Genomic DNA, 17,657 nt, shown 5'->3' on the forward strand with positions numbered 1-17,657 from the left:
CTACATCTGCACCACACAGTTAAAGCAGTATCATGCCCCTTTAGTAGGGCAGTTCATAAAAATCTTTTTTTAAAAAAAACAATATAGCTATATAGCTATATCTGAAATTTATATATATAGCTATATCTGAAATTTCATGCATATCAGTTAATATCTTGACCCTGCTCCACTGAATTGAAATTTCAGCCTTCACGACATAGGAAAACGGCCAAGTAAACAGCTATTTTCATGGAGGAGGGTCAAGATATTAACTGAAATGCATGAAATTTCAGATATAGCTATATATTCCCTAGTGTAGTAAGATAAGACCTTTGGAGCAGGCATTTTCAAAAAAAAAAGTCTTTTATGAACCGCCCTACCCTTTAGTCAGTTGTGGTTTCCCACATCCTGTGAACTATAGTTTGTTGAGGGTGCTGGGTGTTCTTAGGAGCTTAAGAAAGGCCTGTGCTTCTCATGGAGCTACAATGTTCAGAGTTTCCTGGGGAGAGAGATGGGCTGTTAAACCACTGTGGTTATTGTAGCCTTACGAAAGGAATAGGATTCTCCAAGCAACTCTCAGGACCCTGAACAAACAGCAACTCTCAGGATTCTTTGGGGGAAGCTATGACCATTTAGAGCGGCATGGTACATTTTTCATTAGAGGAGGCAATGGCTCCGAGGACATGGGCTGCCAGGGAATTCCTGCTTTTGGTGTAATATTTTTAATTCTGATTTTTATGAAAATAATGCAAAACAGTACCAAGAAAAAGATTTTAAAAAGGTCAAATCAGATAGGATCAGGATGAAGTACCCCACAGGGGAAAAAAACATATCAGGTATACCATAGATTACATAAATTAATCACAAAATTTTGTAGCAAAGTCAATAAGGAGTTGAAAAGGCATGCGGCTCAAAAATTACGTTTTCCATATGTTTGGTAAGGCTGAGGGAAGAGACTGGTACAATTGTTCATTACAGACATGTAAGACAAAGCCCCACCATACAGTGGTAAAAGAGCCCACAAGATAGCTCAGTTGGTAAAGCATGAGAGTCTTGTAAGAAGTGTTGGAAATGTAAAGAAAAAGATGGTACATTCTTTCATATGTGGTGGGAATGTAAGAAAGTGAAAAGCTTCTGGGAATTGATATATAACGAGCTGAAAAAAATGTTGAAATATACATTTGTTAAGAAACCAGAGGCTTTTCTCTTAGGAATTGTTGGTGATGAAATAAATAGAAAGGATCATAAAATTTTCCAATATGCAGTGACAGCGGCAAGAATATTACTGGCCCAGAAATGGAAACAAGAACAAATACCAACGTTGGAGGAATGGAGAATGAAGCTGATGGACTATGCGGAACTTGATAAACTGACTGGGAAGATTAGATATCAACGAGATCAAAAATTCATTGAGGACTGGAGAAAATTAGTGGAATACTGGGAATGTATAAGTGATAACGGAATAACGTTAGTGGCATTTAAAGAAGCTCTGTAACAGAATAAGAAACATTGTAAAAAAGCAAAATATAAGAGGGGGGACGGTATAAAGGCAATATTGAAATTTGGAAATGTGTATTTTAAAAAATCAGAATTTGAATGATTGGCAGAGAAGCCGATGGAAGTCAAAAAACCGAAAAGTTTAATGTAAAATGTTAATGTGGCATAAGTGTATCGAAAATTAATAAAATATATTTAAAAAAAAAAGAGAGTCTTGATCTCAGGTTTGAGTCTTGCATTGGGCAAAAGATTCCTGTATTGCAGAAGGTTGGACTAGATGACCCTCATAGTCCCTTCCAACACTACAATTCTCTGGTTCTATATTTCTCTGTGGTTTATCCACATAATATCTAAGTAAGTCCAGTTTAGCTTTTCCAGCCAAAAATCTAATACACCAAGTGATTCCCCCCCCAAGCACAATTTTCCACACATTTTGCTGCTAAATAGAGATAGTCATATTGGCTAATGTTTCCTGGCCAACCGTTGTTGTTATTTGTTATGTTTTCATCTTTTAGAGATGCAGTTTTAGATTTTTAACTATTGTAAAGATTTTTTTCTGATGTTGCATAACTGCCATGGTTTCCTATGGGAGGACGGGTGAAACAGAAATGCATAATGTTTATGCAAATACTAATATTTTAAGCTTAAAAGCAACTGGAGAAGGAGTAGAATTGGGTTGTTTATTTATATTAAGTGCTATAAATTGTTCATAAACCACCGAAATCTCTCGAGCATTTACATACAAATGCAACACTGGTGTTCAGTGAAATCTCCAAGAAACAACAACAACTAGATTGAAACCAGATTAAAACAGAACAAAACAGTTAGAGATGATGAGAACTGTAGTTCAACAACAGCTGAAGGTCACCACATTGATGACCCTTGACTAAGACCCAAGTATTCAGTGTTCTCACATGGAAAGCTCTGAAAGGAATAATATTAAGCCAGGAGTGGCCAACCTTTGGGGGCCAGTGGGCACATTTAGAATTTTGAGGAAGTGTCATGGATGCCAATCAGAAAATGTCTGCTGTGGGGGGTAGCTTGACGCAAAACGGCTTCTACACAAAAAGCACAAAAAGAGACAGGAGTACAAGACGCAATTTGAGTGCGACACCCCAGAATTACAGAAGCCACCCCAGCTTCTGACTGGATCCTGGAATGTCCTGTCTTTAGCTCTGGTGCAAGTCAGTTTGCTTGCGCCAGAGCGCTGGACCAAAGGATGCTCATTTTTTGGTCTCATGCTCTTGCACAAGTCAGCTGGTTCTCACGAGAGCTCGGGACTGAAAAATGTGTGTCCCGATTTTGATGTTGGAGAGCATGAAGGCGACATTTGCATGCCCTCATCATCCCCCACCCCAATGGAAAAAAGGCACCTACATCATCCCCCACTGTCCACACTCACAGAGAAAAGCTCCTTTCACCTTTCCTCACTTTAGAATGCAAGGGAATCCAATCCTAGTGTGTTCAATTCTAGTGCATCCAATGAGAGCATGTCTGAAAGGGTGTGTTCAAGTGTAGGAGAGGCTGAACCAGTGCAAACAGGAAGTGAGCAGGAAGAGTAAACCGTCTCTCATGGAATGAGGATTTTGGGCAAGCTATATATGTACTTTTGCAGGCACTATAAGAGGTACTGGCAAGCACAATGATGCCCACAGGTGCCCCATGGGCAACTCTTGCATTAAGCAGACAAGATTAGTCACAATCCAGTGTGGTTAGGTAGCACTAGGTCCATTGGTTAAGCACATCCAAGCTGAATTGTGACCATACTTTCAAGAAAAAGAAAACAGGAGTTCTTCCTATGGAATAGGCATCAGTAACAAAACACACAAAAGCTTTCCTGTGAAATGTATTTTATATTATCTAAGATTTCAGGAAATACATTTAATGCAACCTTCTAATCCTGCATGTAGCATTTCTGTCTGTATTCTGAATGTTCCCTGCTATTCTGACACAAACTTCAATCACCACTATAATTTTAATAAAGTCCGTTTATCGTGGTCCTCTATTGATTATGGCATGCATTTACAGTGGAGCTCAATTAGCTGATTACTAAACTGGGGAAAAAGAAAAAGCACTGGCGTATAGATGGAATCAATTTGCATGGTATAATGGATTGTGACCTTTCCCTCTTTTGCAGAACCATTAGATGAGCTGAAGATCAGGAGCCACAGCACTGAGCCACTACCAAAGCTGGAAAACAAAGAGAGAGGAGGTCACCATGGGGCATCTTCCTCCAGAGAGCCAATAAAAGCTCAGGAATGGGATGGCACACCAGGACCACCGCTTGTGTCTAGCAGACTCGGAAGGTCTTCTGTTAGTCCAACCATGTTGGCAGGAAATAATAGCTCAGGTAAGTGTGAGTACAGAAGAAAATAAATAAATATGCAAGGGCTGAGTTTCTAGATCAGGTGCAATGGGCTACCTAGCACAATATCTAGCTCTTTGGGAAATATTAGTTAATGAGAGATTAATGACATGTGAGCCTTTTGAGCATTTTGTAGGCATGCAAAAGGGGTCCAGTTGAGTGAACAGAGGATAAGAAGCCCTGCAAGGACTCTCCTTAAGTGGATATGATGCAAGAAGCCCTATTTCCTGCTGGGGATCATGGGACTTCTTGTTTTCTCCCATGCAAAATGAAGCCAGGCTTTTGGAGTGGGGGGGAGTTTGAGCTCTTGCCTTGGAGGTTTCGCATTGTCCTTATGCAAGAATCCAAGGTGGCATGCTATTAGCTTCATTGATCCAAGATCAGCAGCTTTCTGGCTTATCAGGACTCTCCTACATCAGGGCGTGAGAATGCGACAGTGGTTTGATCCCGTAGAAAGAGAAGCAAAATAGGTAAGGCTATTCCTGCTGTGTTGAACAACTTCTTTTGTTTGTTATATAGTGCTACTCCTGTGCTGGTCCCAGAACACCAGAGACAAAATAGGTAAGGTGATGCATCTTGCTAAAGTGACTTCTACCTAAATTAGAAGACTGAAAGCTTACACACACTCACCAATGGAAACTGGTCCAGCAACAGGTAAGTGTGTTTCTTACATTGTGTATCAGTTCTATTGCTGAGTGTGTCTAAGCTTTCCTCCCAACCCACCACCGTTGTAGGCCCTCCTCACACAAGACTGTTGCAATAGCAGAATGCAAAGCAAAGGACTTCCTAATTTTGCACGTTGCAAGTGTGCTGAAGTTTTAAAGTCAGTCAGTTACATTTCAGATAGGGTGGTCAGGTGTCACACTTTACAGAGGCCTGTACTCTGAAGCAAGACCGGAAGAACAAAGGATGAGCCTTCAGGATCAGGCCAGTGGCCCATCTAGTCCACCATCCTGTCCTCACAGTGACCAACCAGATACCTATGGGAAACCTGCCCAGGAGATCTGAGCACAACTTCACTCTCGCTTCCTGCTCTTTCCAGCAGCTGGTATTCAGAATCGTACTGGAGACAGAACATATCCATCAGGGTTAGCTAACCGTTGATAGCCTTACCCTCCAGGAATTTGTCTGGTCTGCTTTTAAAAATGAAGAAGCACAAGAAGGGACAGTAGCAGCCTTGAAGTTGCCCATCAACAGTTAGTCAGAAGCAGCTGACTGGATGGGATAAAGCCAGCATGTTATCTTCTCTGCAGGTGGGTCACTGCTGCTGTCCCTTCTCCTGGTTCTTCCTTTTTAAAGCAGACCAGACAAATCCACGCCACCCTCCCTGTCACCTTGCCCCCTTTCCCTCCCAGTAAACAACAGCTTAGCAGCTGGACCACCCCACCCTGAACTAATCTGCTTCAGCAGCTAGTACTAAGACAGCAGAATGAACAGGCACACAGGTCACCTGGTCACAGTCTTCCCCACAATGGCGAGATGTATTGCATTTCTATTTAAATTCTAAAACTTCTTTCTAACTTTGCACATATACATATACACATAAATCAGTATATGCAGTTATTGTTATTATTATATCAATGTCCTTCCTTGTCCTCTGTTTTGTTGGTGAATTTCCTCTTTGTTGGTGATGTGTAAGTGGACCCGCTAAATCCAGCTAGGAGTGAAGCAGATTGCTTTCCACGTGGAAGCAATTTTAAATTCTAATCTCTGTTTTTTATAGTTCTGGCATATTCCAGCCCAGAGTAAAGTATACCTGACTCTGGGCTAGAATGTGTTATAATTATAAAACACAGAGATTAGAATTTAAAATTGCTTGCAGTCTTATCTGTTTCAGATACAGAGTGTGGTGCTGTTATCCAAAGAAAGGAAAATACAGTGAATGCATTTTGCAACACGTGCCTCTAAAGTATGGAGAAGTGATCAAGAGAAAAGTAACATAGCTGTATTATCTACAGTTATCACAAACAGCTGGAGTTTTGAAACTCATGCAGGCAAATTGATCTGTTAATGACTTGAGATGGTGAACAAAATGATATAAAGCTGAAACACGGTGGAATTTCTGTAGGCATTTAGACAGGGCATTATTTCTTCAAGATAATTCTGAATCAGCAGCACACCTGAAATGAGCATCCTTACTTTTGCAAATAAACCCACAGCACAGCTGATCATAGTGGGTTGGGATCAGTATTAAAATTGCCCCTTATTTAGCTAACCCCAGATGTCAAAAGCCAATCAAATCACAATATTTTGCAACACTTCCAGAAAACGTTTCTGCTTTATAACAATCTTTTTTTTATGTGCGTGGATTCGGAAGGGGGGATGTAATCCCATGTAGACCAGCTTTCAAGGCTGTTCTCAGAATTGGATTGTTAAAATGTCTCCTCAAGTGTACATGTGTCACTGAAAAAGCCGCACTTTTCAAGATCTTGTGTAGCAGTTTGCAATGTGCTATGAAGACATTGTCCTGTCCACCAGTTACAGGGAGGAAATAGATTGTGGCTGGTTGTTGAGGGGATCCAGTGTAAAGTAATACATTTGCATCTCTCCAGATCCCCTGCTCCTTACATGCAAGAAGTGCGAAGTTTACTTCCTATTAAAGTATGGACTTAATGCATACTAGGGTTTCCTTCTTTGGTCACTGTAGTGTGACTGCGCTCCTCCCTGGGTGTGGTTCCTTCCATAATTAATTGGAAACTAGCTGGAACCTTAGTCTTACCTGCTAACAAGGCTTAGTTACTCTGCTGAGCTGTTGATCTGTTGCTGACCGATAAATGCAACTTTTGAAGTTATCTTGACCCCTGCTGGCTTCCTGGTATTAGGGCAGACTCAGTGTAAGGTATCTTCCCAGGGTCAGTACCCTTCTCAAACCTATGGGACACTACAGTGATGCTGGCCCAAGTCCTAGCTTGGCACAGTTGCATATGGAGCAAAGCTGTGGGAGTTAAGAGACATGGTCGGGGTGACTGTCAGACAGGGCTGGTTTACCCATTAAGCAAAACAAGTTTTGGGCATCGAGGGAAGTGGGGCATCACAGAAATTTTCCATTCCTAGATTTTTAACATTCATGGTCTCTACTTGCTCAGCTGAGTGTTCATTTTCTCAGCTGCATATTTTTTAAAAATCCCAACAGAACTATGCAACAAGGAAGGCTAGATACCAGTATGTTTCTGAGCACAATTCAAAGTGTTGGTGCTGACCTTTAAAGCCCTAAACGGCCTCAGCCCTGTATTCCTGAAGGAGCATCTCCACCCCCATCGTTCAGCCTGGACACTGAGATCCAGCGCCGAGGGCCTTCTGGTAGTTCCCTCTTTGCAAGAAGTGAGGTTACAGGGAACCATGCAGAGGACCTTCTCGGTAGTGGCGCCCACCCTGTGGAACACCCTCCCTTCAGGTGTGAAGGAAATAAGCAGCTATCTTATCTTTAAAAGACATCTGAAGGCAGTCCTGTTTAGGGAAGTTTTTAATATTTAATGCTGCATTGTTTTTAACACTCGATTGGGAGCCCCCCAGAGTGGCTGGGGCAACTCAGCCAGATGTTGTTGTTGTTGTTTAGTCGTTTAGTCGTGTCCGACTCTTCGTGACCCCATGGACCAGAGAACGCCAGGCACCCCTGTCCTCCACTACCGCGGGGTATAAATAATAAATTGTTGTTGTTATCTCCACTAAGCATAGAAGCAGATGTGTTGTGTAAGATTAGTTTTGAGGATTGGATGACTCTGCAATTTAAAAAGTAGGAGAAAATACCTACCCATAATACCTACCCCTGAGATGTGGCTCAGGGATGGAAACACTGTTCAGCCTCACATTCCCAAAGGTGGAAAAAGTATGAAGAGCAATGGATGGGACTCTTTGTTTCAACCCCACAAAAGGAAGATGGCTCTATGTACATCATCTTCCACCCAGGCCAGCAGGAGGCATGATCACAGCACATGTCCCAACCAGGCAAAAACACTCAAGGAGGATGTGGAACAGGCTTGGTGAGGGTATGTGGACTGGGGAGATTCCCAAGACTTGGACAGAGAGACCTGAAGGGCTCAGCTTCCTCACTCTTACTTGAGCTGAAGTGCAAGCAGCAATTCTGGCTCTGTGCAGTTCCCCTTGCCTGCTGCATCGGCAGACAGCAGGATCCGTGCAGCTGAGCCGCCTAACAGCTCAGCAGGACCCAGCTGGTTCTGGTGTTGCACAGTGGGACGTAGAGCCTTCACACTAGTCCTCTTGTTATCTTCAGCGTGAAAGCGGAGGGCAGGCGGCCATCCTCCCTTCCAAGTCCCCTTTCATGTGGAGGCACAGCTGTGCATTCCCGCAGCATCAGATCTGGTTCACCTGATCCCCCCTCTCGCCGACTTCCACTTCTGATACTGCATGGCGCCATTCAATTAGTTTCAATTGCTCCCAGCCTGTGTCATTATAGCCCATGTGCTGGGATGCTGTACCTTTGAAACTAGGCTATTTCCCCTCTGAGTTTGTAAATATTAAGGTGACCTTGGGCACTGCCTTCGCCACTGCGTTTCATCGCTATGTGTCATCCCCTCGTCTCTTAGATAATTTCTCAGGGACGTTTCATTTCAGGTCTCTGCCATCAGGAGGCTTTTTAGAGGAATAGCTGTCAGTGATTTTTTAAGAAAAAAGAAAAAAGAGAAAGAAACACTGCAGCCTCAAAAACATGCCATTGCTGTTTCAGTGGAAAACCACAGGGGGTTGGCAAAATGGGAGGCTTCATCGAACTCAACTGTGGATGTTTCAAACAGCATTTTCCAGAACGTTGCTGCCTGCTTGGGATATAAGGCATTTTGCACTGCCACCTACTGCTGCAAAGATTGCACTGCGCTCCATTTTAAGATGCTGCCCCACACTGTATTGTTTACTTGCGGTTTTATTTTTCATTTCTTAACATTGCAAAGCTGGCACTTGGCCAGATCATTTAGAAGTCAGGTGAAAACGATTTGCAAGTAAAACAGTTGTGCGCTTAGTAAAGGTGCTTAGGATTAGAGAGGAATGGTGGTAATACATTATTAATCTTAGATATTAAGGTCTAAATGCTGACAAAAAGGATGCTTGAGAAATTTGCCTTCGCTCACCTCCATCTAATGCAAGGGGAATAGCAAATTCTGTCTTCTTCTTTTAATTCAGCAGGAGGAAAACCACTTTAACTAACTTCCTTTGCCAGAGATGTGCGATGTGTATACAATTAAAGTCATCATGTCATCTGCTGCAGATTTTATCGCTGATACTCCAGGCCTGGACTTTAGGGCTTACGGGACAAGAATCTGGATTGAAATCCTCTTCCTCCCACCCCCAATTTACTTTTGTACAGGCCTGAAATCAGTACCTGGAATCCTTGGGTAGCTGCCAGGTTTCCAGGAGGGCCAACCGCTGATGCCTACCTTGGGCTCCCCATTTTAAAAAAGAAAGAATCTGGTGCAGCAGTCTGAATAGAGCTGTGTGGCTGAGTCTAGCCACTGTGGTAATTCCCCACAATGGACCTAGCACAGCATCCTTGAGGCATTGTGGGAAATTAAAATGGTGGCTGCGCTCAAGTCGCCTGGGGCTGCTTGTGTTCAGCAGTAGAGCATATGCTCGTGTTGCCCAAGGTGGGCATGCTCCCGAGGGTGCCCTCCCAGGTGCAGGATAGCCGCTCTGGTGCCAGGGGCGGAGCGGGCCACCCATGGGGCAACATTTGACGCACTGCCCGCCCCCAACTCCCAAGCCTCTCCCAGCTGTCAAAATGAAGGGGGAAGGGAGGAATACCACCAGCAAAGCGACGCAGCTCCCTGCCCCACTTCCCCCGACGGCTCATGATAGGCTTGGGAGTTGCAGGTGGGTGCGTGCCAAACGTCACCCCCCTCAGTGAAGACATCCAGGGTGGCCCAACCCCACCGCCCCCTGCTTCCTCCATCTCTGCTTGTGGTGCTGCTCACAGCACTGCCACCTTCCATCATATGATAAGCTCCAGATGATCCTAAGCAGGGAGAAGGGGGGGGTGCCCCAAACTTTCTGGGTGCCCTGTGACAGTGAGGGGAAGAATACTAAAGAGTTGTCTCTTTAGTTGCCAGATGGCACTCCTAACCAGGGGCGGCCACTCCCTCCCCCTGCTGCCCTTCCATCAAAGACTTGCTCACCAGAGTCACGTGGAAGTGGCTTCTAGTGAGATTTCATGGAACTCCCACGAGAACTTGCTAGAAGCGGCTGCCACTGCTTCTCCTCGCTTCCCTGGGGGATTCTGCCGCTTGAGGCAGTTGCCTCAGTCTGCCTCATAGGTGGGCCAGCCCTGTTCTTACTTGGAAAGAGACTAGATTTTCTACTGGGAACAGGTGCAAGGTAGTAAAATTACTACTAGGGGCGCTATTGGGTTGTTGTTTTTATTTTTATCAGGTATTTTGTGGTTTTATATCTTGATTTTATTCTGTGAACCGCCCTTAGACCCCCAGATAAGGGCAGTATATAAATTCAATTTTAAAAAGTAATAATAATCTGTGCCTTCTTTTAGAGAATGCCAGTGTGGTGTAGTGGCTAGAGTACTGGACTAGGAGACCAGGGTTCAAATCCCCGATCAGCCATGAAATTCACTGGATGACTGTGGCTCATTCACAGTCTCTCAGCCTAACCTACCTCACAGGGTTGTTGTGAGAATAAAATGGGAAGAGAATTGTGCATGCCGCCATGACCTCCTTAGAGCAAAGGTGGGATATAAATGTGATAGATGATAGATAGATATAGATAGATAGATAGATAGATAGATATAGATAGATGATGATGATAGATAGATAGATAGATAGATGATAGATAGATGATAGATAGATAGATAGATAGATAGATAGATAGATAGATAGATAGATATAGATAGATGATAGATAGATAGATAGATAGATAGATAGATAGATAGATAGATGATAGATATAGAAGAGACCAAGCTATACAGTCATAGAACTGTAAAGTTGGAAGGGAGCCTGAGGGAACAGAAACGCTTGTTGTAGTGCTTTGCATTTGTTAATGACTATATTAGTTGGAGGGGTTAGCAGAGCAGGGTGGAGTTTATCAGTTTCCTCTCCCAGAATTGAGGAGGAAAATTGAGAAGGAATCTGGCAGTACAGTGACATCTAGAGTCAAGCAGCCTCCACTGCTGATCACAGGTACCAGGAAACTACTGCAAATTTAGCCTACCTACTCATTGAAACACACACACGTAGCTCAGTTGGTTACAGCATGGAGTTTTGTCATGTTTTACTATTCTGTTGGGAGCCGCCCAGAGTGGCTTGGACAACCCAGTCGGATAGGCAGCATACAATTATTATTATTATTATTATTATTATTATTATTATTATTATTATTATTATAACACCAAGGTTGCAGGTTCAATCACTGTATGGGACAGCTACATATTCCTGGACTAGATGATCCTCAGGGTCCCTTCAACTCTATAATTCTATATGACATGCAGCTCCATTATTACATAAAGCAATTTAAGATGCAGCATTTCGATCTTGAATGGGAATAAACATACAGAGGCATTGTTTGCATGAGAAAGAAATAGGCTATTTCCTAACTAAAGTGCCAGTAAATAATCTGAATTATTTTAATTTTGTTTTTATTTTCTTGCTTGTTTTTTTTAAAAGAAAATAGTTAATAAAGATTATAATAAAGATTATAAAGAAATAATGATATTAGTCCTCTTATTAGTATTGATAAGACTATCTATGCCAAAAGAGTTTATATAAGTGATAAAAATAGGGAGGATCTATTAGCAGTATTTGAAAATAACCCAGTTATTCTTGAACCTGTGGCTAACCAAAATTTGATGCCCCTGGAGGATAATGATTGTTATTATAAGACTATCCAGGATTTATTTTCTTCTTTTTTAGACCCTCAGTTCAGCAACAAACCTTCAAATAAGTATAACTGGTTTGATAAAGATTGCATTAACTATAAGAAAGAACTTAGAACTTGTCTAAAAGAAGCCTATATTACCAACTCTCAAGGTCTCTGGAAGACTTATTTTGAAATGAAAAAAGCTTTTAAGAACATGCTCCTGGAAAAAAAATCTGAGTTCGCACTAGCCAAATGGTCTAAAATTGTTACTGCATTAGAAATTAAAGATACCAAAACTTTTTGGTCACTTCTCTCAATAAAAGATATCATTGATTTCCCTAATATAAGCGATGAGGCTTGGATTTCACATTTTACTGCCGTTTTTTATGATCACCAAGTTTGTAAAAAGGAAAATTTTAAATTTTCTCTGGCAAAAACCACACAATTTCAAATTACTGTTGAGGAGATGAAAAGGATAATCTTTTCGTTTAAGCAAGGGAAATCACCTGGTATGGATGGCATTCCAATAGACCTGTTGAGATTAGATCTAGAATGGTGGGCCAATAAACTTGTACCGCTTTTTAATTCTATCTATCACTCAGCTCTTGTACCTAAGTCGTGGAACAACTCAATAGTGGTACCAATCTTTAAAAAAGGTGATAGGAATTGCCAAGAGAACTACAGGCCTATAAGTTTGTTACCATGCATAAGTAAAATCTATGCCAAATCTCTGCTTATTAAATTGGAAGAATGGATGCTGACAAAAGGTCTACCTGGTAAAGAGCAGGCTGGTTTTAAGGCAGGCTCGTCAACTCTTGACCAGTGTCTAGTGTTAAGTCATCTTGTGGATAAATATGTCATGAGAAATAAACGAAAACTCTTTGTGGCATTTGTGGATTTAAAAAGTGCCTTTGATTCGGTCGACCGCAATAAACTATGGACTAAACTAGAACACCTTGGTATCGACCCATATCTACTTACACTGATTCAAAGTTTACATTCTAATAACCAAATATATGTTAAAGTATCAAAAGATGGTAGACTTGCAGGTCCTATTCTGAATAATCGAGGAGTTAGGCAAGGCTATATCTTGGCCCCTACCCTATTTAATTTATTTCTATCTGACCTACCATTATTTCTTCAAAATGCAACCACTCATACTCCTTATTTAAACAATAGCCCACTCTTTTTATTACTTTATGCAGATGATGCTGTAATTATTTCACTCTCTGTTTTGGGTTTAAAAAAATTATTTAAGAGTTTCTCAAACTACTGCTCTCTCAATAATCTCAAAATTAATTATGATAAGACAAAGATTATGCAATTCAGAAAGAGAGGGAACCCAAAAGGCTGTATAATTAATGGACATCTAATACAGGAAGTTAAGCACTTCAATTATCTGGGAATCACATTCAAAAATAATATGAATTGGAATACACATATATGTGCTGCAATAGCTAAGGCCAAAGTAACAGCCCACCATATTAAATCCTATTTTTTTTCTCCAGTAGGAAACAGATTTATTCCAGCTGTATTGCAAGTGATTGACATGAAACTCTGTGCCCAACTTCTATACGGCACACCAGTGTGGATTTCAGGTGACCTCAAGAGGTTGGATAAATTTCACGCATCCCTTTTGAGGTCATTATTAGGACTTGCAAACTCTGTAAAATATGAAACAATATGTTGTGAGCTGGGAATACTGCCTTTATCAGTAAGGGCATGGCTGAGGACCTTGAAATATTGGATCCTCCTGCATTATAGAGCCCTATCCCCTAATACTATACTTTACGATCTTTTAAGTGATAGGGCAATCTACAATCTATCAGTGATTTGTAGGAGAAAACTGGATTCGATAGGGCTCACTTTAACTGATTTTGAAATCTCTGATCCCAAAGATATATGGGAAATTATCAGGAAGACCCTCACAGAAAAAAGTGTTCTCGCCATGCTTGAGGTTGCAAAGCGCAGCACCTGCTCTCCTATTCACCTAAATCTCCCTTTGTGTAGAGATTTCCAAAAGGGATACATGACAAATCTGAAGAAACATGAATCGTGTAGGCTGTTTATGTTGGCCAGATTTAACATGTTTCCCTCGGCGGTAGTGAGAGGAAGATACTTAGCTATCCCAGAATCAGAGCGTCTCTGTAAATGCAGAAAACAGGAACCCGATACTCTAGAACATATATTCTTTTCCTGTGATTTTGGCAGTTATGCCAGAAGACAATTATTTGAGGCCCTAAAATTTAATGGACAGTTTTTTACACAACCAACTGTTCAGGACCTGCTGGCGGACAGCGATGATAAAATTACTTTAATAGCGGCTGAATTTTTAAGTGCTGTCCATGAAGAAAGAATGGGCCATGATAAAGAGACTTAGTGGTTTTAATGGTAGGTGATGTTGCTGTGTTGTATTATATTATTTATGTACATTGATTTATTTTTTGGAGTTAAGAATAGGACTGGGATAAATTGTGTTCGCTGAGCCCGTATTTTATACAGTCTGTATATGATGTTTGTTTGTTAATGTGAGGTGTGATATGCCTAATAAAGGATTTTGAATTGAAGATTATAAATAACAATCACTTTTTGTTTTGAGTCTTAGAATAATGGACATAGGAAGGTGCTGGAGCAGTAACAGGAAATTATTAGTACTAGAAAACTGGCAATGAAATCCTTATCTAATACCTATCTACTTACTACCCATTCAATGGGATTTATTCTCAGGCAAGTGTGTATTGGATTGTAGCCTGAAAGCTGCAACAGGCACACCATGCTAGAAATATAAGGCAAGGTAGATTCTTTAAAAGGAACAACCATTCTCTCTGAGTATGATACATTCCATTCCTTTGATGCCAGATGAAAGGGGTTTTTGCTACTGAAGATGTGATAATCTTCCATGATGATATATGTGCCCAACTGAGTGTGCTAGCATTTTCTGGAAACAAACAGTTCAGAAGCTGTGGTAGATAAGACCTTGCAGTTTTTCACATCAACGAAACTAAAGAAGGCCACATTGCCTACAAGAAGCAGAGATGAGCCAAACACCCCTACCCCAGTGATTCTCCATCAATTAATGAGGAAGGGAATTGCGTTCAAAAATTATCAAAGGGGGGAGAAAACATGGGTGAAATTTTATTGGGTGTGGTGTAGGGTTTTTGATGCACTTGCCTTATTTTTGAGGCGGTTGGGGAGTATTTGCGAGTGTCCTTTCGTTCATTCTACAAATAATCTCTCCAGCAGTGTGCAGTCTGTAGCCTTCCTGAATGCCTAAGCGTCAATGATAGCCCTATGGGAAGAAGTCACGAGGTAACTGCTCCCACAGGGCTTTTTTCAAATCAGGAAGTGAGAGCAACCAGGGAGGCTGCACAGTGCTGGAGAAATTATTATTGAGTTCGCCCTCTGTCACTTTACAATGATATAACATGCTCAAAACTATTTGATTGGCTTGGCCCAGATCTTCAGTGCCCACTCCTGAAGAGGAGAAGAGGAGGAGTGTTCAGTGGGCTATGACCAATGGTGGTGTTCAGTGGGGTATGACCAATGGACCCTAGGACCATTCAGTTGTATCCAGCTCAAGCCAGACAGCAAAGAGGTGTTCTGGTGGCACCTCACAAGGTCCTCAACTGCTGGCCACTCATTCAGCTTACTTGCGATTTCCTGCTTGTACTTCCTGCCAGCCATGACGAAAGCCAATCTGCCAAATCACACCCAGAGATGGACTGTGTGGAAAAAGAGGGAACCACATGGCCAATCGGGAAATCTGGGGGGCGGGAGGGGGGACTACTCAGTGCTCCAAAGAAGTAGCCAGCTGAAGCTGATTCTCAACCTGGAGCAGGCAGGTGGGATGCCACACCAAAGAAGGCTGACAAGGGAGGGGGGAGAGCTTTTATTGTGATGCCAGTGCCACCTTGTCTCGGCATGGCATCCTGAGCATCTCAATGTCAGTGTGCTCCCTGCACATGATCCCTATTTCCAGAGTCACCTGAGGGAGATCAAATCCACTCCCTGCTAAGCACATGTTTGAGCTGTGTTTTGTTGACAGCGGGTTCTGTTCCATAGGCCCTTGTGGTGAAGAATCAAGGGCTTCTTTGAGGCAAATCTCAAAAACAAAAGCAAGTTGGGAACCGTTGAAGGGCAGCAAGCTAGACCACGCTGCCAGAATATAGAGAGCAAAAGAGAAATGAGAACATCATAGACCACTGTCTATTACAACTATGTTTTTCCTTGGCTGTCTGGATTTGGACAAGGGATTCCAGAACTTGATCTCTGACCTGTTTCCTTTCCTTTCCAGAGCCGAAAGCAAGCTGCAGGTTAGGACGATCTGCATCCACGTCAGGTGTGCCTCCTCCCTCTGTTACTCCTCTCAGGCAAGCCAGCGATCTGCAACCGAGCCAGGTACCATCGTTAGCCAATCGCGAATGACTTCCTGTGATGCAACATGCCAAATTTTCTCACCTCTCTGTGTGTCTGTCATCTGTTGCTGTAAATTGTTCTTCTGTGTATTTGGTTTGATTTCTGTTTGTATGCCTGTACATGTGCGTGTCTCTCTCTCTCTCTCTTTTATAAGCAAAGAAATTCTACCCTCTCCAGTATCATGTCAAGACTTTCTTTGCTGTTAATTCATTTTAAATCTCTGTTTGTCTCCTCTTCATTCTGTAATATAAATGTGCTGACCTTTCATACTGTATATATTAGCTGAATGCTGTGCGCACTTTTTTTTTTTTTGAGGGGAAAAATGATCCTGTGGTATATTTTTTTATCAACAATTTATCGATTTAATCGATGCTGTTTATAACATATATTTCTTTTAAATATTTCACGTACAACTTTTTTTTTTACTTTATTTCTCACTTACTTTGTATATACCATTTGAACTTTGACTTCTTGTATTGTAATTATACGTGCATCTGTTTTGAGCTTGGTGCATGATTAGCAGTCATATAGATCTGTCTGTCTGTCTATACATATATATATATATACACATACATTTTAGCGAAGCTGCAAAATATTTTGTTTTCTGCATGTGGCAGCTCATTTTTCATCAGCTCACTTCTATATAATAGCAGTGGGACTGTAAAATAATATGTGTTTTTATAAGCTGGCAAAAACATTGCAATGAGCAGGGTATACATCAGGCTTCCTCAAACTCGGCCCTCCTGATGTTTTGGGACTACAATTCCCATCATCCCTGACCACTGGTCCTGCTAGCTAGGGATCATGGGAGTTGTAGGCCAAAAACATCTGGAGGGCCAAGGTTGAGGAGGCCTGGTATACATGGAAGGAAGTCCCATATATTGTGAATGACAGGGGGGGCAATGTGCTCTCTACAAACCACCTCACTAATGGGTTTTCCTGTCTGCTAGGTGTTATTGGGCACCGGCCAAGGCCCACACTACTGTTGGAGGCCCACTGCTAATTCCAGAAGCCTCCTGGTCCCACTGCTCCTTCTTCTGGTTTTTACTGCCTGTTTGCTGGACCAGAAGGAGGAGATAAATTAGCATCCTTTGCTTGCTGTGCACTCTGCCTTTGGGTGGTTGGGCCCTGGGGGAAATGGTGACTGAATGGGCAATAGGAACAGAAGCAAGGAGGAGATGGGTCTGCTGAGGGTATCCTGCTGAAGGTCCCTCCAAGACCCTGAGCCACCACAATCACACAGGCAAGTCACCTAGGAGGACTGGGCGTGTTTGGCTCCCAAGAACAAGAACATCTCAGACAGCTGCACAAATAGAGATGGTTCCAAAGCAGACTTTAGGTGAATTAGAAGAGAAAAGTTGTCCAAAGCTGTTTTTATTTTTTATTTTTTAAAAATGTATTGTTTCTTCCTTTCTCAAAACATGTTGGGAACGACATCAGTTTGTGCAGCTGATACTTAATTTCTTGGATTTCCCAGTCCCCCCGTAGCTGTTTTGTAATCCTCTCTGTTGTGTTGGTGCAGGTTTTGCCCTCACTACAATATTGTCTCCAAAATGAACCTTCTACGCAAATAAGTTAGTTCAGTTGGGCT

General features: G+C 42.0%; 1 protein-coding gene across 4 annotated transcripts in view; it reads left to right on the forward strand.

The window, feature by feature from the left end:
• The window catches only part of NYAP2 (neuronal tyrosine-phosphorylated phosphoinositide-3-kinase adaptor 2), a 151,801-nt gene that overhangs the window by 113,461 nt on the left and 20,683 nt on the right, over positions 1 to 17,657 (forward strand). For 3 of the 4 annotated variants that reach the window (XM_053390064.1, XM_053390067.1, XM_053390065.1), the window contains exons 5-7: positions 3,614 to 3,826; positions 4,361 to 4,402; positions 15,945 to 16,048. In XM_053390064.1, the coding sequence (XP_053246039.1) occupies positions 3,614 to 3,826; positions 4,361 to 4,402; positions 15,945 to 16,048 (359 nt within the window). The remainder of the gene's footprint in view (positions 1 to 3,613; positions 3,827 to 4,360; positions 4,403 to 15,944; positions 16,049 to 17,657) is intronic. The other variant, XM_053390066.1, reaches the window with a different exon arrangement.

This window comes from Podarcis raffonei, chromosome 5 (genome assembly GCF_027172205.1).
Source record: "Podarcis raffonei isolate rPodRaf1 chromosome 5, rPodRaf1.pri, whole genome shotgun sequence".
Lineage (NCBI taxonomy): Eukaryota > Metazoa > Chordata > Lepidosauria > Squamata > Lacertidae > Podarcis > Podarcis raffonei.